Source organism: Diplotaxodon limnothrissa, linkage group LG18 (assembly GCF_057381915.1).
Source record: "Diplotaxodon limnothrissa isolate DT_005_m linkage group LG18, D_limnothrissa_male_GT1.1, whole genome shotgun sequence".
NCBI lineage: Eukaryota > Metazoa > Chordata > Actinopteri > Cichliformes > Cichlidae > Diplotaxodon > Diplotaxodon limnothrissa.
Window position 1 is genome coordinate 18219077 of NC_140613.1, and position 15345 is coordinate 18234421.

A 15345-nucleotide genomic window follows, 5' to 3' on the forward strand; every position below is an offset into this window, starting at 1 on the left:
CACTCTGTACACACATGACTGTGTTAGTACCCACCCAGACAACACAGTCATCAAGTTTGCAGATGATACCACCGTGGTGGGGCTCATCTCAGGGGGAGATGAGATGGCATACAGAGCTGAAGTTCAGAGGCTGTCAGATTGGTGTGTCGATAACAACCTGGACCTCAATACCAACAAGACAAAAGAACTGGTAGTTGACTTCAGAAGGAGGAAGTCCGAGCTGCAGCCTGTCAGCATCAATAGGGAGTGTGTGGAAAGGGTCTCCAGTTTCAAGTTTCTGGGTGTGCACATAGACACAGACCTCCAATGGAGCTCTAACACCGCTGCGGTTTTAAAGAAGGCCCAACAGCGTCTCCACTTTCTGAGAATCCTCAGAAAAATGGTCCTGAAGAAGGAGCTGCTGACCGTCTTCTACCGCTGCTCCATTGAAAGTGTGCTGACATATTGCATCGGTGTGTGGTTCTCCAGCTGCACCACAGCACACAGAAAGGCACTCCAGAGGGCCATTAATATGGCCCAAAAAATCATTGGACATTCTCTTCCCTCCCTGAAGGACCTGTACAGCACTCGCTGTCTCAAGAGGGCACGCAGCATCCTACAGGATGGAACACTCCCAGGACACCGGGTGTTTAAGCTGCTGCCATCTGGCAGGAGGTTCAAGCTACTGAGGTCCCAGACAAACAGACTCAAGGACAGCTTTTACAACAGGGCAATAGCCCTGATCAATGCAAATAGCTGACCTGACTGGCTACCTACCTGGACTTTTTTTGGGGGGGGGAGGTAACAATGTTTAAAACAATAATAATAATAATATTTATATTTATAACAAGGTGCAATAATAATTAATGTGCAATAATAACAGTGTGCAATACACACACACTTATTGTTCTTTTTTTATTACTAAGTTAATATACTGTGTTGTGTTGTTTGTGTTGCGTTGTGATGTGTCATATCGTGTCGTGTTGTGTTATATGTAGTGCCGACGTAGGGCAGTTTTCCAATCTCATTGTACTATTGTACTATGTATGACTGTGCAATAACAAAGAGTTATCTTATCATCTTCATTGCCACACCTGACTCCACCTCACCCTGTCCCTACCATGCTCCTCTGTATGCCCAGCTTCACTATACATCCAGGAGTTTTCTCTGCAGGCTTCCTTTTTTCCTCCTGCCTGGCAGATCCATATTCAGCATCCTTTGTCAGTACATCCACTGCCCCTCCTCTGCACACATCCAAAGCATCCCAGCCTTGCTTCTCTAATTTTATCTCCAAACCATCCAACCTGAGTGGTCGTTTTCTTGAAGCAATTCCTTACTTTGACCATCCTGCTCACTCCCAATGATAATCTCAGCATCTTCAGCTCAACCGCCCGTCGTTTTGTTATTTTCATTGTCTCCAAAACTTATACAATAGCAGGTCTCACTACCATTTTTTGTAAACCTCTTTCACGCTGCTATTCTTCTGTCACAAATCACCCTGACACTCGTCTCCACACACTCCACCCTGCCTCCACCTCTCTTGTGCACTGTCCGTTGCTTATGCTGACTTGAATTTATTTAGTTTTCTGTTTGATAAACTTTTAAAAGCTTATATACTTCTTGGCTTCTTTGTAAAAAAAAAAAAACATACTGTGTAAACAGCAGTCTTTAATTTCCACGTGCTTACAGTGAAGCATCTTTCTATACCAAATGTTGCATGAGGTGTATTGGTACTATTTAGTGTCCATCCACATGGGTAGTTTAAGAACATGAGCACCGAGCCCTCCAAGTACCAATCAAATGCAGAGTGCACAGCACAACAGAGTGTGTGTTTTGCCCGCTTACTCGTACCATCATGCCAAGATGCCACCTAGCACTATGTCTTCTATGTGTCAAGATGTTATTTAAACACAAAACGAAACACATAATTATGCTTTTAGCTATAATTAAACTCAGCTTTTATTTGTTCAAGCTCAAAGTTTATATAACATGTTTCTCATGGAGTATGAGTGGTTTAAAGATGTAGCAGGGTTTTTTTGGTTTTTTTTTTTTTTTACCAACAGTCAGGTCCACAGGAGTGATACCCAGTAAATGTGCAAGCACAGCACACACAATTAACTAAATTTGGTTGAACGTTAACACGTGTTTTAGTGCCATCGAGATTGCATGCTAGCATAATGAGGGGGTTCCGGGCTCTGAGAGAAAGTGGGATCGCTACAAGATGACTGAAGACCCAAGAAGGAAAAATACCTCTTTTATAAATGTTTGGTTATTCAGTCGTTTTGACATAGTGGATCATTTAATGTGGACTCTGAACAATCTGAGAAGAACAACTCTTTGGCTTCCTTGATCACATGTCCATAAACAGTCATAAAGTCATAAACAGTCTGTGATCATAATAAAAGATTTTTATGAAAGTCTCTACAGCTGATGAATGGAAACATATCTAGAAGTCAGCATAGCTTATGACTCATTATTTGCCTATTTGCTAGTATGTTTGAAGCTTTGGTTGAACTAAACAGAGAACACACATCCACTCTGACCACTTTCTTCAAACTGAGCATCAGAATGGGGAGGGAGGACGATTTAATTGTGAGCATGGCATGGTTACTGCTGATCCACTGGGATTTTCCTGCAGAACTGCAGTTCTCTGAGCAAAAATGTATTGTTGACATCACAGGAAAATAATTAGACTGCTTTTAGTTGGTAAGAAATCTACAGTAACTCAAGAAACAATTTGTTACGACTAAGCAGAAAAGCATCTCTTAATGCACAACACCCCCAAACTTGTAGCAGATGGGCTACAGCAGCAGAAGACCACACTGGGTCCTGTTAGAGTTGAGCAGGAAACTGGGATAAAGTTCTCACAGGCTCACCAAAATTTGACAATACAAGACATAAAAAAATTTGTCTGACGAGTCTTAATTTTTGCTACGTTTGGATGGTAGGGTCCAAATGTGGCCTAAGCATGAAGCATAGTAAATGAACTGGTTCTTATACAGCTCATTTCTACTCTACCTCAACACTGAAAGCAACATGCCTCATTCACCAGTTCACACTCTTTCTTACGAGCACTTTTTCTAGGCTTAACTGCTTTCTGGCTAACATTTACACTCCAATGGATGCATCATAGAGCAACTTGGGGGAAAGTATCTTGCCCAGGTATATTTGGCATGTAGAATGGCTCAAAACAGGTATCAAACAAACAACCTCCTGAGCTACAGTCACAGCACTCCATCCCTGCATCTATTCTAATGGGCACACCTGAGGTCCCTTAGTATCTCATATCATTTAAACATCACAGCCTCCACGAGTATTGTTTGCAGATCATGTCCCTTTATGACAACAGTGTAGCCATCTTCTGAAATCTACTTTCAGCAGGATAATGCTCCACATCACAAAATTTAAATAATCTCAAATTGGTTTTTTGACCATGAAAATCACCTTCAGTCACCAGATCTCAAGAAAAAAAAAAAAAAGCACCTTTTGGATGTGGTGCTGGCATCATGCCAATATGGAGAAAAGTCTGAGGAATGTTTCCAGGACCTTTATGGGATCCAACTCAGTGCTAGCAACATGCAACAAATTCCTTTTCCCAGCTTTAATTAAAAGAAAAGAAAGTGCAATCATTGAAAACACAAACAAATTGCTAACATGTAAAATAGTTTATTTTTGTAAATGTTTCTAAATTCAATTCCACAAACTCCAAACCTCATACTCTGTACACTTCAAAAGGCAATTCAAAAAAAGAGAAAGAAACAAAAAAAAAGAAACGAAAAAGAAAAGGAACAAAATAAAAACAAAAAGAAAAGAAATGACTACTTTACACGACCAAGAAAATGTAGCACAAACACACTGGCAGGATGATGTATCGTACAAGAGAAGAAAAAATATCCAAGAAACAATTTTGTTACAACCATTCATTGAGAAAAATATATACAATTGAGTCTTCGGAAAGTTAAAAAAATACATGCCATATACATTACAAGTTCTAAGACTGTCTCCAAAATTTTACAGTCAACTTGAAATTGTGCACGCAAAAACTCCTCTGCTTCTAGCATGTGACTTGTGAAGTGTCAGTATAAGAAATATTTCTGATTATAAGCAGGATGCCATCTCTTTCCAAAAAAACGAAACAAAAACAAAAGGCAGAACAACCTACAGTTCTCCATAGAATTCTTTCTGTCGCGCAGTGGTTCGTCTAAGTAACAACATTATTAGACGTTCGCACCTTATTTGTGTTAAAAGTAAAGTTTAAAAAACAACAACAACAACAAAAAAACAGGTTAACACATGTTGCTGTTTCCATTTGTGATAAAAAGTTAAAAAGCAGTTTTTTTGGGTTTTAAAACCTAATTCACAGTTCTTTAAAATCAAACCTGATTAACAGCAAACAGATCACAATGATCTTTTACTATCTGAAGAGTCTTTTTTTTGATTCTGTAACCGATTACTTGTTACATTAGTCAACAAAAATATTTATTTTTTTTTGAGAGTGGTCAAAGTAAGTGTAAGTCACAAAACACTACGCTACAATACCGTACTTTTAATACAACAAAAATACTTTGTGAATTATTGTGGTTATATTACAAATTCTGTACAGAATAATCATAATATATACTCTCAAACTGAAATAACGTCCATCTTAAATAAATTTCAATGACAAACAGAACAAAAACAATTTTTAAAAACACCCAAACATCGAGAAGGTTAAGGTAGTATTTGGTCGGTTATTCCTATAGTTTTTTTGTTGGTTTTTTTTATGTACATTTATACAAAAGTAACAGCATGTCTTCTTCAATCTTCAAAAACAATAGCAATCTAGCCTTCTTTTAACTCGATCTCATTTTGAGAATAAAATTCATTCACTCAGTAATAAATACAAAACCTCTCGAATTCCACACAAATCACATGACAGAGACCTATGATAAAACTGACTCATGGAATCAAGTATTTAAAAGCTTGTGTGTGTGTGTGTGTGTGGGTGTGTGTATGGGGTTTTTTTTGTTTATTTTTTTTTATTTTTAGTGCAAGTTAATATTCCCTTCGCGGTATTCATTGCTGTACATTCCTCATTCAGTGATGTCTACATTTAGTCAAACGGTATACATTAACAGTATGAACAAAAGGGCCTGCCCTTAGTAAGCAATAAGGCCGCACCCCACACAGTGCTTTCTCATTCGCTGGTGGATTCCGCACCCCCATGTACACCAAACAAACACACGGATACATACAGACGGAGGCGTCGACAGAGCCCCTCACATATGGCACGAGTCATTTCCTGCTACTGTGTTATATTTCCCTTCCTCCGCCTATTTTTAATTCCACGTTGTTGACGAACCAACACCGATTCATTTATTTCTCCAAGGGCTCAGGCCTTCTGCTCATTCGTAAAATGACTTTAGTGTGAAGTCTCTTATTTATTCTGTGCAGAGATCACAGCATCCTCCACACGCTATGGCAAGGAATGCGTTTGGGTTCGTCGTTTCCATTTTGCTCAGTTAATCCACTTCCTGCATTCAGGAGCTCCACAGTGGCAAGCAATCTTGTGCTGGCCCTCAAAGCTGTCAAACTGGTAGTTGAAACACAGCTGCAGAAAACAAACACGGGAGAAACACCCATGGCTATATCACAACTGCACCGTTTACACCCACAAATGCATGCAAACGAACAGGGATAAATTCTAATTACAGAAAATTTTATATATATATATATGTATATGTGTGTGTGTGTGTGTGTGTGTGTGTGTGTGTGTGTGTGTGTGTGTGTGTGTGTGTACCAACCTCCTCTCCTTTTTCAATTCTGCGAATGCAGCTGATGATGATTTTGTAACCCCTCTCAAATGTTACCACCTCAGCAACACAGTTAGGGGCACAAGAATGATTGATATATCTGAAAAAGAAGCACGAGTCACGCGTGAAACAGCGTTCAGAGCATTACTGTAACATAGCCGACCACATTTAAATGATTGCAGATTCTATTTGCAACTAAAGGCTCATTTGCTGCCTCTGTGAGCTGATTCAGACACGCAGCGGCAGACGGTGATAAGATGAAAATGCCAACATTTAAAAAAACAAAACAATTATGACATTCAAAAGAAACTAGCTTTGTTTCCAACTTGTGAGTCTGTGTTTGGTCAGCATGGCAAAATGAGACGCAAAGGCAGTTTAGAGTATGTTTACCGGGGTTTTCATATCTGTGGATAGATTTTGTCAGTGAGAACTCATAACAAAGTAGTACTGACTACTGAGTGTTCATCTTTCACAAACTATGAAGAAGGGCATGAACCTGTTCCAACATGGTCTCTAGTTCTGGTTTCATGTGTGTTTGGGCCCTTTTGACAATGCAACTGAACTGCCATCACTTTGATAACAAAATCCAAAAAAGGCCAACGTCTACAGCAGCAACGAAAAAAAACCCCTGATGCTCATTTGCAATATGTACCAGTTTGCAGTCAAGCCTCCCACACACAGAAGCAGAGTCTCGTCTGTGCCACTTTACTGGAAGATTATATCGGTAAGACAGATATGGAGAGGCTACTTTTAAGACGTTGAGGCGTGCACTCCACAAAACCTTTGTTCCATCTTAGCAGCTCATCAGTTAAGTCCTGTAAGAAGTAAGGCTGGCCATCCATAAATCTAACTACTTCTTTTTCCTTCCTCAAAAATCCCACAGATGCTCAAACAGACTTGAGATTTCAGGGACTTGGAAGCTGAGTTAACACCCTTTCCTCCTTTGGCAGTGGATAGTGGTCAGTATGAAAACCCTGTGCAGCACTGTGCATTCTGACAACTTTCTACCATAACCAGTTTTCAGTAAATTGTGCTGGAGGTGCTCTTCTGTGGGATCACAGAACCACCCTTTACTCCCACACATCAATGTGCTTTAAGCCCTCATCACTTGTGCTAACCACTGGAAACAGGTAACACCCCACCGGACATGCTGTCCTGGAGGTGCCCTGACCCAGTCATCTAGTCATAACAATGTGGCTCTTGTCAAAGTCGCTCAGATCAACAGGCTTGCTCATTTTTCCCTGTTTTAACTTCAAGAGCTCACTCTTCACTTGCAGCCTCTTGTAACCACCCCCTTGACAGATACCAGTGCACTGAGATCATCAGGGTTACTCACTTCACCCGCAAGGGGTTTTAATGTTGTGGCTCATCGGTGTGCTACACTGAATGACATTTGTTGCAGTAAGTGAGTATGAAAGAAATGCTACACTGTCATAAATACATTTATGAAAATGCTCAAACAGTTCGTGGAAGCTCAGAGTACCTTGCGATCCCTCCATTAAGTGTGGCATCAACAACATGTTCGCTGTCGATGCGGAACATGAACACTGCCCGGTTCTACAAGGAAGAGAAGAAATGCTCTTAGCTTTTGGAAAAGATCATTTTAAAGAAACACAATGTTGCAGCACATATATTTACCTTAGACCTATAGATTTTCTCCTTCCTGATGGCGACCTCATTTCGGAGGATGGTTCCATTGTACTCAATCACCATTGTCTGTTTTTCAATGTCTCTAGCAGCAAACAGCCCCAGGCCCTGTGAATATGTCAAATAAGCAGGTTTTCATTTAGTCAACAGGAAATGGAAAACAAAAGCATCAGTCTCACTCTGACAGTTTAAAAAGAATTTAAATCTGGTCGACTCACCTGGATGCGGGAGCGGCCCAGATAGACGTTGGCTCGCCACTCACTCTTCATCCAGCGGTACTGGGAGGACCTGGGGTGCACCACCGGAGGCTTATTATGGGGGGCGCCACCTTCTCCTTGGGCAACATTCTGGTTAGACCTGGCACTGCTGCTGGATACAGCCTGTGGCTGAGGCCTTTATTTTTAGGAGGGAGGTGGAGGAGGAGAACATTTTATTAACTCTGACTTATTTACTTGGAGACAGAACGTTCCCAGGAAGCTAATTTAATGTCAACTTCAAACAAAGTTACCTTATCACCAGTGAGGTGTAGGGAGAGCTTGTTCTTGGCTGAGCGCGGGCACAACCAGCTGGATTGAACATGAGAGGCAACTCCACGAGAGGGTTGCGTCCGTAACGGAACGAGTACCTGTCACAAGCTTCCACTCCTGGGAGCTGAAACCAGATGAAAAGCATCATTTAGAGATTTGTTGATGTTTTTAAATTCTTGCAGCTGATGAAATCCTCCAAAGTAGGTACAAACCGATTCTGTGATCTTGGCAACTGCAGGAACTGTGAGCCCAAACAGATCCTCTCCTTTCAGGTAAACAGGAAAGAGCTTCAGAGTGCCTGACTCAGCTCTCTTCTCAGCAACTGGGCCTAGCACCTTATCCCACACTCCTAATGACAAGAGCAGAGACAAGAACAGAAGCTGGTTAAAACGGTTTCATTAGCCACAAAAACACACACTAGTATTTTTTTTTCCTGAGGGCAAACCTTTAGCAGAGGTGTCAGTCAGGACCATGTCTTGGTAGCCTTGTTCGATGACTCTGATGGTAAACTCTGGTATCCCGTCTCTCTCTTCAACTGAACAGATGTAGCGACAGCGGCGATTGCCATGGCGCATGCTCCAGTAAATGCGGCAAGCTTCATAGCCAACTGGAAAGATGGCTGTTGAGGAATGGAAGGACGCCATCTGTAGCGGTGTGAGCTGGCCGATCGCATGCAACACCAGACTGCCTACCCGAAAGGTGTAACCTAACTCGGGCTGCTGCACAGCCGTGGCAATTTGACGCACTTCGTCTCTCTGGACATAAACACGCCGGAACACGGCAAAGCATCGCAGCTCGTGCTCCAGAGCATGTCCCGCTGTTCCCCGGGGCCTGTGGGCATGGCAGAGCATGGTCTTATCCTTGAAGAAGGTGCACTGAGCATGCAGGGCACAGGTGAAATGGTAGACATTGGTGCAGCGCAGGCGGTGGCAGCCGCTGGTGGCTCCGGTCTGCTGACAGTAGGCGCATCGTATAGTTTGACCACGCCGCAGCGCAAGCTCCACGTTGATGAGGGCGCCAGCTTGAGTCTCGTACACCTCAGTCGACCAAAGGGCACAGTTGAGATGAACCCACACATCGAGATCTAGATTGAGCAGCCTGGCAGGACCATCAGTCATTCCATCTCCAAACTGATGGCAGAAACAGCAGCGTCTCTGGTCCTTGAGTGACACTGGAGGGCGCAGGGAGGCTCCAAGCTTCTTCAGGAGCTCATCAATCTTATCCTCATCCGGGAGCTGCGAATTCCCTCTTGGCACCACCACCTGGACAGTCCATTTCCTCCATCGGAGTCCTTTCTGTCTCTTTCCCTGATGCCAGCCGTCGTGGGACCTTGGCCTGGACTTCAGCTTCACTGTCACTTTGAGGGCATCGGATTTTGCGTCAGTCTTGGGTGTCTCACCTGCTGAAGGGAATGGGATGGGAGGTGTAGAGGGGGGTGACTGCTTTGGCTGAAGCTGGGCCAGACAATGGACATCCAGGGAGGACATGTTGTTACTGTACTGGTGCTGAGTTTTAGAAAGGCTCTCTGTTTGCTCAGAGGCTGGGAGGAGGGACACAGACTCCTGGGAAGATGACAAGGGAAAAAAAAGTGCCAAACATAAAAGTCAAATGCTTTTTTAAGACTCAGATTTCTAGGAGATGTGCATGGGTTACAGTGGTACAAACCTTAGATTCTGTGGTTGATCTGGACTGCAGTGGTGGTGATGAACAGTAGAGAAGGAAGCAGTTGTGGCTGCAGAAGACCAAGTCGTCTTCAGATTTAAAACGGCCTTCAGATTCCTAACGAGAAGAAAATCAGTCCAAGTTTGAAGAAGCTGAATTAGGAATGAGGTGTAAGTCAACATCTGACTAATGGAAGCCACTCAAGGCAAAGCGATGTTGAAAAATAAATTATGCAATATTTAAATAACCTAAATACTGCTGTTTAACCTACTAACTGATCTGAAATCTATTTAACTCCATTAGGAAAGATTTACATAATCAGAGCACATGTTCAGTGTTATTCCAGTGCCGTGCATATGAATATATTGATAAGTGTGGCCCTTCAGGGTGAAAGGAGTTTTAATACTTCATTTCTCCAACGTAAAAATCTGGTAAGCCAACCAATCACAGCTCATATAATAATCTCAATATTATATGTATACATGACATTGAAATGATCCAAATTTCTGACAGTGGGACTCATTACACAAATCAAAGCTATAGTCATCTCCAAAATGCATAAAGTTAAAACAAAAACATAATTTCAACATATCAAGCAACATTAGTGCAAATTTGCATTTTGTACAATTTCACAGCCGTAAAAAGGAAAGGAGCTAAAGCTTGAGTTCTCGGATAACTTTACCAAAAATTCACATTTTAACTAGCTCATCGGGGCTTTGGCATGGACACAGTCATCATTATAAAAGGTTATGTGATGCATAAATGAAAGCTTTAACTAACTGCTAAGTTCACAGACTAATGAGTCATGCTTTTGGCTTTTATTGACAGCGGCATGCAGAATAATTTGCAGGAAGGAGCAGATTTACTTAAAGAACAGCAAAGTCTGCACGTATACATCGAACGTTATTTAAAAAAAAAAAAAAAAAGATCAACCGAAGGAAGCATCTACTGCAGGACTCATTATTCACAATGAATTACTACCTTAAGAGGTTCAAGCTGTAAAGACAGAACAAGAACAAGTTTGAATCTGAAGACTCTTAGACTCTGTTTCACAAGGTGATAAACTGTGGTACCACAGATGCTGACCTGCAGAGTGTCTAATTTAAAAAAATAAATAAATTACTAAATATAGAAAAGTAATCTTTGTTAAAATATTAAAGCCATGTGTCATCTTTGACTTAATGCTTTTTGGAAATCAGCTCATCTTTTACTTGTGATAGAAATTTTGCTCAGGGGCAAAACTGTCACATGGCACTATATTAAAATATGGTGTACTTTAGTCAACGGCGTTAGATATCAGAGCCTTTTTGTTCATGAGAGCTGCTGACGATCAGAAGCAATTTATTATCTGTGGCCTTGATCTCTGAGTAAGGAATGGAGAAGCACTACATCCTCAGTCCATTCAGGCTTCCTGTAAAGGTTATAATTTCAACTTTTAGCTTTTATTTGACAGGTGGTGTGCACAGTTAATATATACATGACTGTGCAGCCAATGCATCTGGTACCTTCATGTGAACAGGGAGGTCTTTGATGGCTTTCTGCACTCCATTTCCCAGAACCACCACCTTACAGTGGCAGCACCACTGGGGTTTACATCCAGAGCTGCCAGGGATCTTGTGATCAGGTCCTCGAGCTCCAGCATTGCCTGATGTAACAGAAAAGTGATGCAAAATTAGATCAATTTTTAACATCTCTGACAGTAACCTACAGATGATTGAATCTTTAATTGGACTAAACAAACTTTAGCAAACAAAATAAAACAGCCTTTATAGAATTGGACTGTAGGCTACCTTCAGCCTCAGATAAATAATGGTACACTCAAAAAACTGTTAAAAAACAAAAGCGCTCCTATGGATGTTTAAAGGGAAGTGATTAGGTATCAAAAGAGTATTGCTGAATTGTGCTTTTTCACGGGGAGTGATTATATTTAGCTTAAATCAAACATGACATTTCAATTACAGGCTGTATTACTGCACCGGGTGGAATCAGAGATGCTCTTGTTTAATTTAGTTTTATTCCCTACCTGGGCTGTTGGGATGGAAACGGAAATGATGTGCCTGCTGCTGCATCATTCCCTGTGGTCCACTGGTTCTGATCATTTGTCCCGGCCGTCCATGCAGTCCTCCACTGTCTCCTTGTCCATTGAAAAGCATGGGAGGCCGTGGCTCCATGCCATGTGGGCCCACCCTTTGACCGCTGACCATAGATAGGGGCCCCCTGTCTGGGGTGCTGCTGACCTCATAACTGCTGGGGATCTTCACACACAAGAGGTCTGAAATGGCTGCCACCACACCGGTAATGTTCTGAAAAATAAATAAAACAAATAAATAGAAATTTAGAGCAATGCAAGTTGTCCTCTAAATTCGTCCACCATAGTCACCCAAGTGCTCCAAGTAAAAAGGCACTTAAAGCTGTTAAATGTTGACTTCTGTATTACTCCTCTGATTTAATATTAAGAAGTGAATCTCTTAGGAACTAAAATGCCAATATCAGCTGATTTAAAAGTAGTTTACTTTCTCATGTAAAATGAAATCTGCCAATAAACTAGGATAGTTAAGTTAATATGCAGCTTTAAATATCTTGCACGTGCAAGAATTAACAGAACTTGAATAATCCTAAAATAATGTGTGTAGAAAAATTAAGCTATTATTTTAAGAACTCTGTAATTTCTCAGAATTAGACTCTGACTAATAAAAACAAGCATCCTCCTTAAAACAAACCCTTGCAATAATTATCTTTCTCTTACTGTGTGGCCAGATTATGCACATGTCTGATATGATATAGAATGAGAGAACTGGGAAAAGAATTACTGTATTTTTCTGACCATAAGGCGCACTGTCAATGAACGGGTCTGTTTTCATACACAAGGCACACCGGATTATAAGGCGCATTAAGCAAAACAAGCATTAGCATTCACCCTCCAGCTTCACTGTTTATGTTATGCTAACATAGCTGTGTCGCTAGCGATCACGTAGCACATGATTACATACCAGCTATCCCAATTTCAGTAACCCTACAAACGTCACTGCTGTTTAGTTTTCTGTCTTCATTTATGTTGGAAGTGACAGCAGTTTATTTAGAAATAAACTGCTGTCACAAATTACTGTTGATGAAATTGATGAAAGAATTTAGAGTTTTCAGAATTCATACATAAGGCGCACCAGATTATAAGGCGCACTGTCGATTTTTGAGATAATTAAAGGATTTTAAATGTGCCTTATAGTGCCGAAAATACGGAATGTCAGATTTTTGTCTAACCTCAGTAAATGTTAAGTATTGTTACCTCAGCTGCAGCTGGTCTCAGAGTGATAGCAACAGAAACCATCCCTTGTTTGGAATCATTAGACATGGAGCCAAAGGGGGAGCCAAAGAACATCGAAGAAGGCTCAGTCTTGACATCCTGCAGTTTGATCTGGGTCCCTAATGAATTGAAAAAGCAAACCACTCTCAAAAACTGCTGCACTGTTCAAATGTGATCATACAAAGGCATACACAGCCATCTTCCACATACTTTTATGCAAACTGTAAAGGATTCTTATGCATATACATTCTGCACATGCACACTAAAAACATAATGGAAAGCCAGAAAAGGAGCACCATAGTTAAGTGTGTGCAACATCTCATTTGTGGAAGTTGCAAAGCTGGTGTGTTTGTATAAAGTCATCACATTGCTAAATTTTGGCCTTTATGCTGAGAATGCTGACCCCTGCAGATCTGGAAAGATGATCACATTTACATCAAATGGACCCTCGAGGATACACTAATGTGAAAACCACGAATTTACTTTTTAGTGGAGCTTTGTGTATATACTGCATAAAATAAATAACTAAATAAAACAGATATATGCGTTTACCTTTCCCATCAGGTGCAGGAAGCATGGGGAGGACAGGAGACAGGCAAGGGGATGGCGGCTCTTCCTTTACCAGAGACAAGTCTGGGTAACGGCTGATCTCCATGCCAACCACGCTCTCGGGAGATGAAGATGGAACAAAGCTGTCAGGTGTGTCCCTCTCCTTGCAAGGCTCCTGTCCTCGATTACTACAACAAGGAAAATAAATAAATAAATGAGCAACTCTGTTAAAACACTGCAGCCCAAATAAATCATGAAGTACTATTTTTTATCCGTTACCTGAGCTCTTCCTGGTTGTTGTGAGGTGGTGTGGGAAGAGAAGCTGGAACATCCACAGTTTTGGGTCCCTGAGCGATGGCCCGAGCTAACAGATCTTCCTCACTCCTAAATGGAACATGCAGCGGCTTTGGGACCAGGCCCTTGGAGACTGCAACAGGAAAACAACGTTAATATGTATGAATGCCTCCTTCCATTTTCTGCTCCCATTTTAAGATTATGGAAACACAATCGGTCAGCCCATCTTGGACCTTTATGAGTGCTTACCCATAGCAGCGGCTTTGCTGGCCAGCTCTTCGGTTGTGGCAAAACCGTTGATCATTTTCTGTCGGTTCACAGGTGGTGGAGTGGGAGGAAGAGATGCCGGCGGGGTCGGTGGATTGCTCAAATTACTCTGCTGTAGAAGCCAAGTGCAATGCAATGTCAGGCACACAGTGCCACAGTGCCACAGACACACCCACCCTTTGTTTATCTGGTATCCCCTTAGTGAAGCAGTAAGATCTCACCTTGTAGGCCAGCTGGGAATAATAATCAGAAACTCCATCTAGTGAGGCGCTGCCAAAAGTACCAGACAAAAGGTTCTCTCCATTGAGCTGGCCACTGCCGTAGGGAGCAAAATGGGCAAAGTTGACCCCAATCAGAGGCTCCATGAGAGGCAGCAGAGAGAGCTGCTGTGTTAGCAGAGACAAGCAGACCGGTGGAAGGTTAGCAGAGAAGTCAGACCAGATATATTCTTGCACAAACCATCCCGACCACAATCACTGAAATGTCCTCAAGTATTTTAAGTTCAAATGAATCTCACATTCTGCCTTCAGACTACAGCCTTTCAAGCTAACAACACACAGCACCCATCAATTGGAAGAGGAGCAGGTACAACAACAGAACAATATATATATATATATATATATATATATATATATATACGTATATATATACGTATATATATACGTATATATATACGTATATGTACATACATACATACATACATACATACATACATACATACATACATATATACATACATACATATATACATACATATATACATACATATATACATACATATATATGTATATGTATATGTATATATATATATATATGTATATATATATATGTATATATATATATGTATATATATATATATATATATATATATATATATATATGTATATATAAATAAACCAACTTACCTGTTTGATTTGGGTCATTACAGAGTCTGGTCCAGTGTGCATCAGTTGCCTTTCATCTCCTTCCTTTTTCCTCTTCTTGTAGCGAGAAACAGGTTTTTCTCCTGCTTTTGGTGCTCTCTTGTTTCTCCCTTTCTTCTTCTGCTCGGGGAGCAGAGGTCCAGGAAAGTCATGGGTGCCATCTGAGTATGCCTGGAGGTGAGACAGAAAAAAACAAAAACAAACAAAACATGAGCAAAAAAAAATTTACTTGAGCAGCATAATGACTTCAAGTTAGATGTTTTCAAACACATAACTATGACTCATTCATATTCTGACAGCTATGATTCATTCTAATTTAGCTATGATGACCCTCCCATCTGAATCACTCTGAATCACTCAGCCTGCAAATGACTCACTATGCTGATCACCCCCTCGGCATTCTG

At 41.2% G+C, this 15345-nt stretch overlaps 1 protein-coding gene across 5 annotated transcripts in view; it reads right to left on the reverse strand.

The window, feature by feature from the left end:
* Positions 1–4616: 4616 nt before the first annotated feature.
* kmt2cb (lysine (K)-specific methyltransferase 2Cb) overlaps positions 4617–15345 on the reverse strand; it is a 93781-nt gene continuing 83052 nt past the window's right edge. For all 5 annotated transcript variants that reach the window (XM_085377322.1, XM_085377320.1, XM_085377321.1 and 2 more), the window contains 17 exons: positions 14924–15112; positions 14240–14404; positions 14001–14130; positions 13737–13884; positions 13461–13645; positions 12891–13027; positions 11631–11910; positions 11113–11252; positions 9611–9724; positions 8391–9507; positions 8158–8294; positions 7927–8069; positions 7637–7811; positions 7410–7526; positions 7255–7328; positions 5763–5871; positions 4617–5569 (listed from right to left, as the gene is read on the reverse strand). In XM_085377322.1, the coding sequence (XP_085233448.1) occupies positions 5477–5569; positions 5763–5871; positions 7255–7328; positions 7410–7526; positions 7637–7811; positions 7927–8069; positions 8158–8294; positions 8391–9507; positions 9611–9724; positions 11113–11252; positions 11631–11910; positions 12891–13027; positions 13461–13645; positions 13737–13884; positions 14001–14130; positions 14240–14404; positions 14924–15112 (3453 nt within the window). In that variant the 3' untranslated portion in view covers positions 4617–5476. The remainder of the gene's footprint in view (positions 5570–5762; positions 5872–7254; positions 7329–7409; positions 7527–7636; positions 7812–7926; positions 8070–8157; positions 8295–8390; positions 9508–9610; positions 9725–11112; positions 11253–11630; positions 11911–12890; positions 13028–13460; positions 13646–13736; positions 13885–14000; positions 14131–14239; positions 14405–14923; positions 15113–15345) is intronic.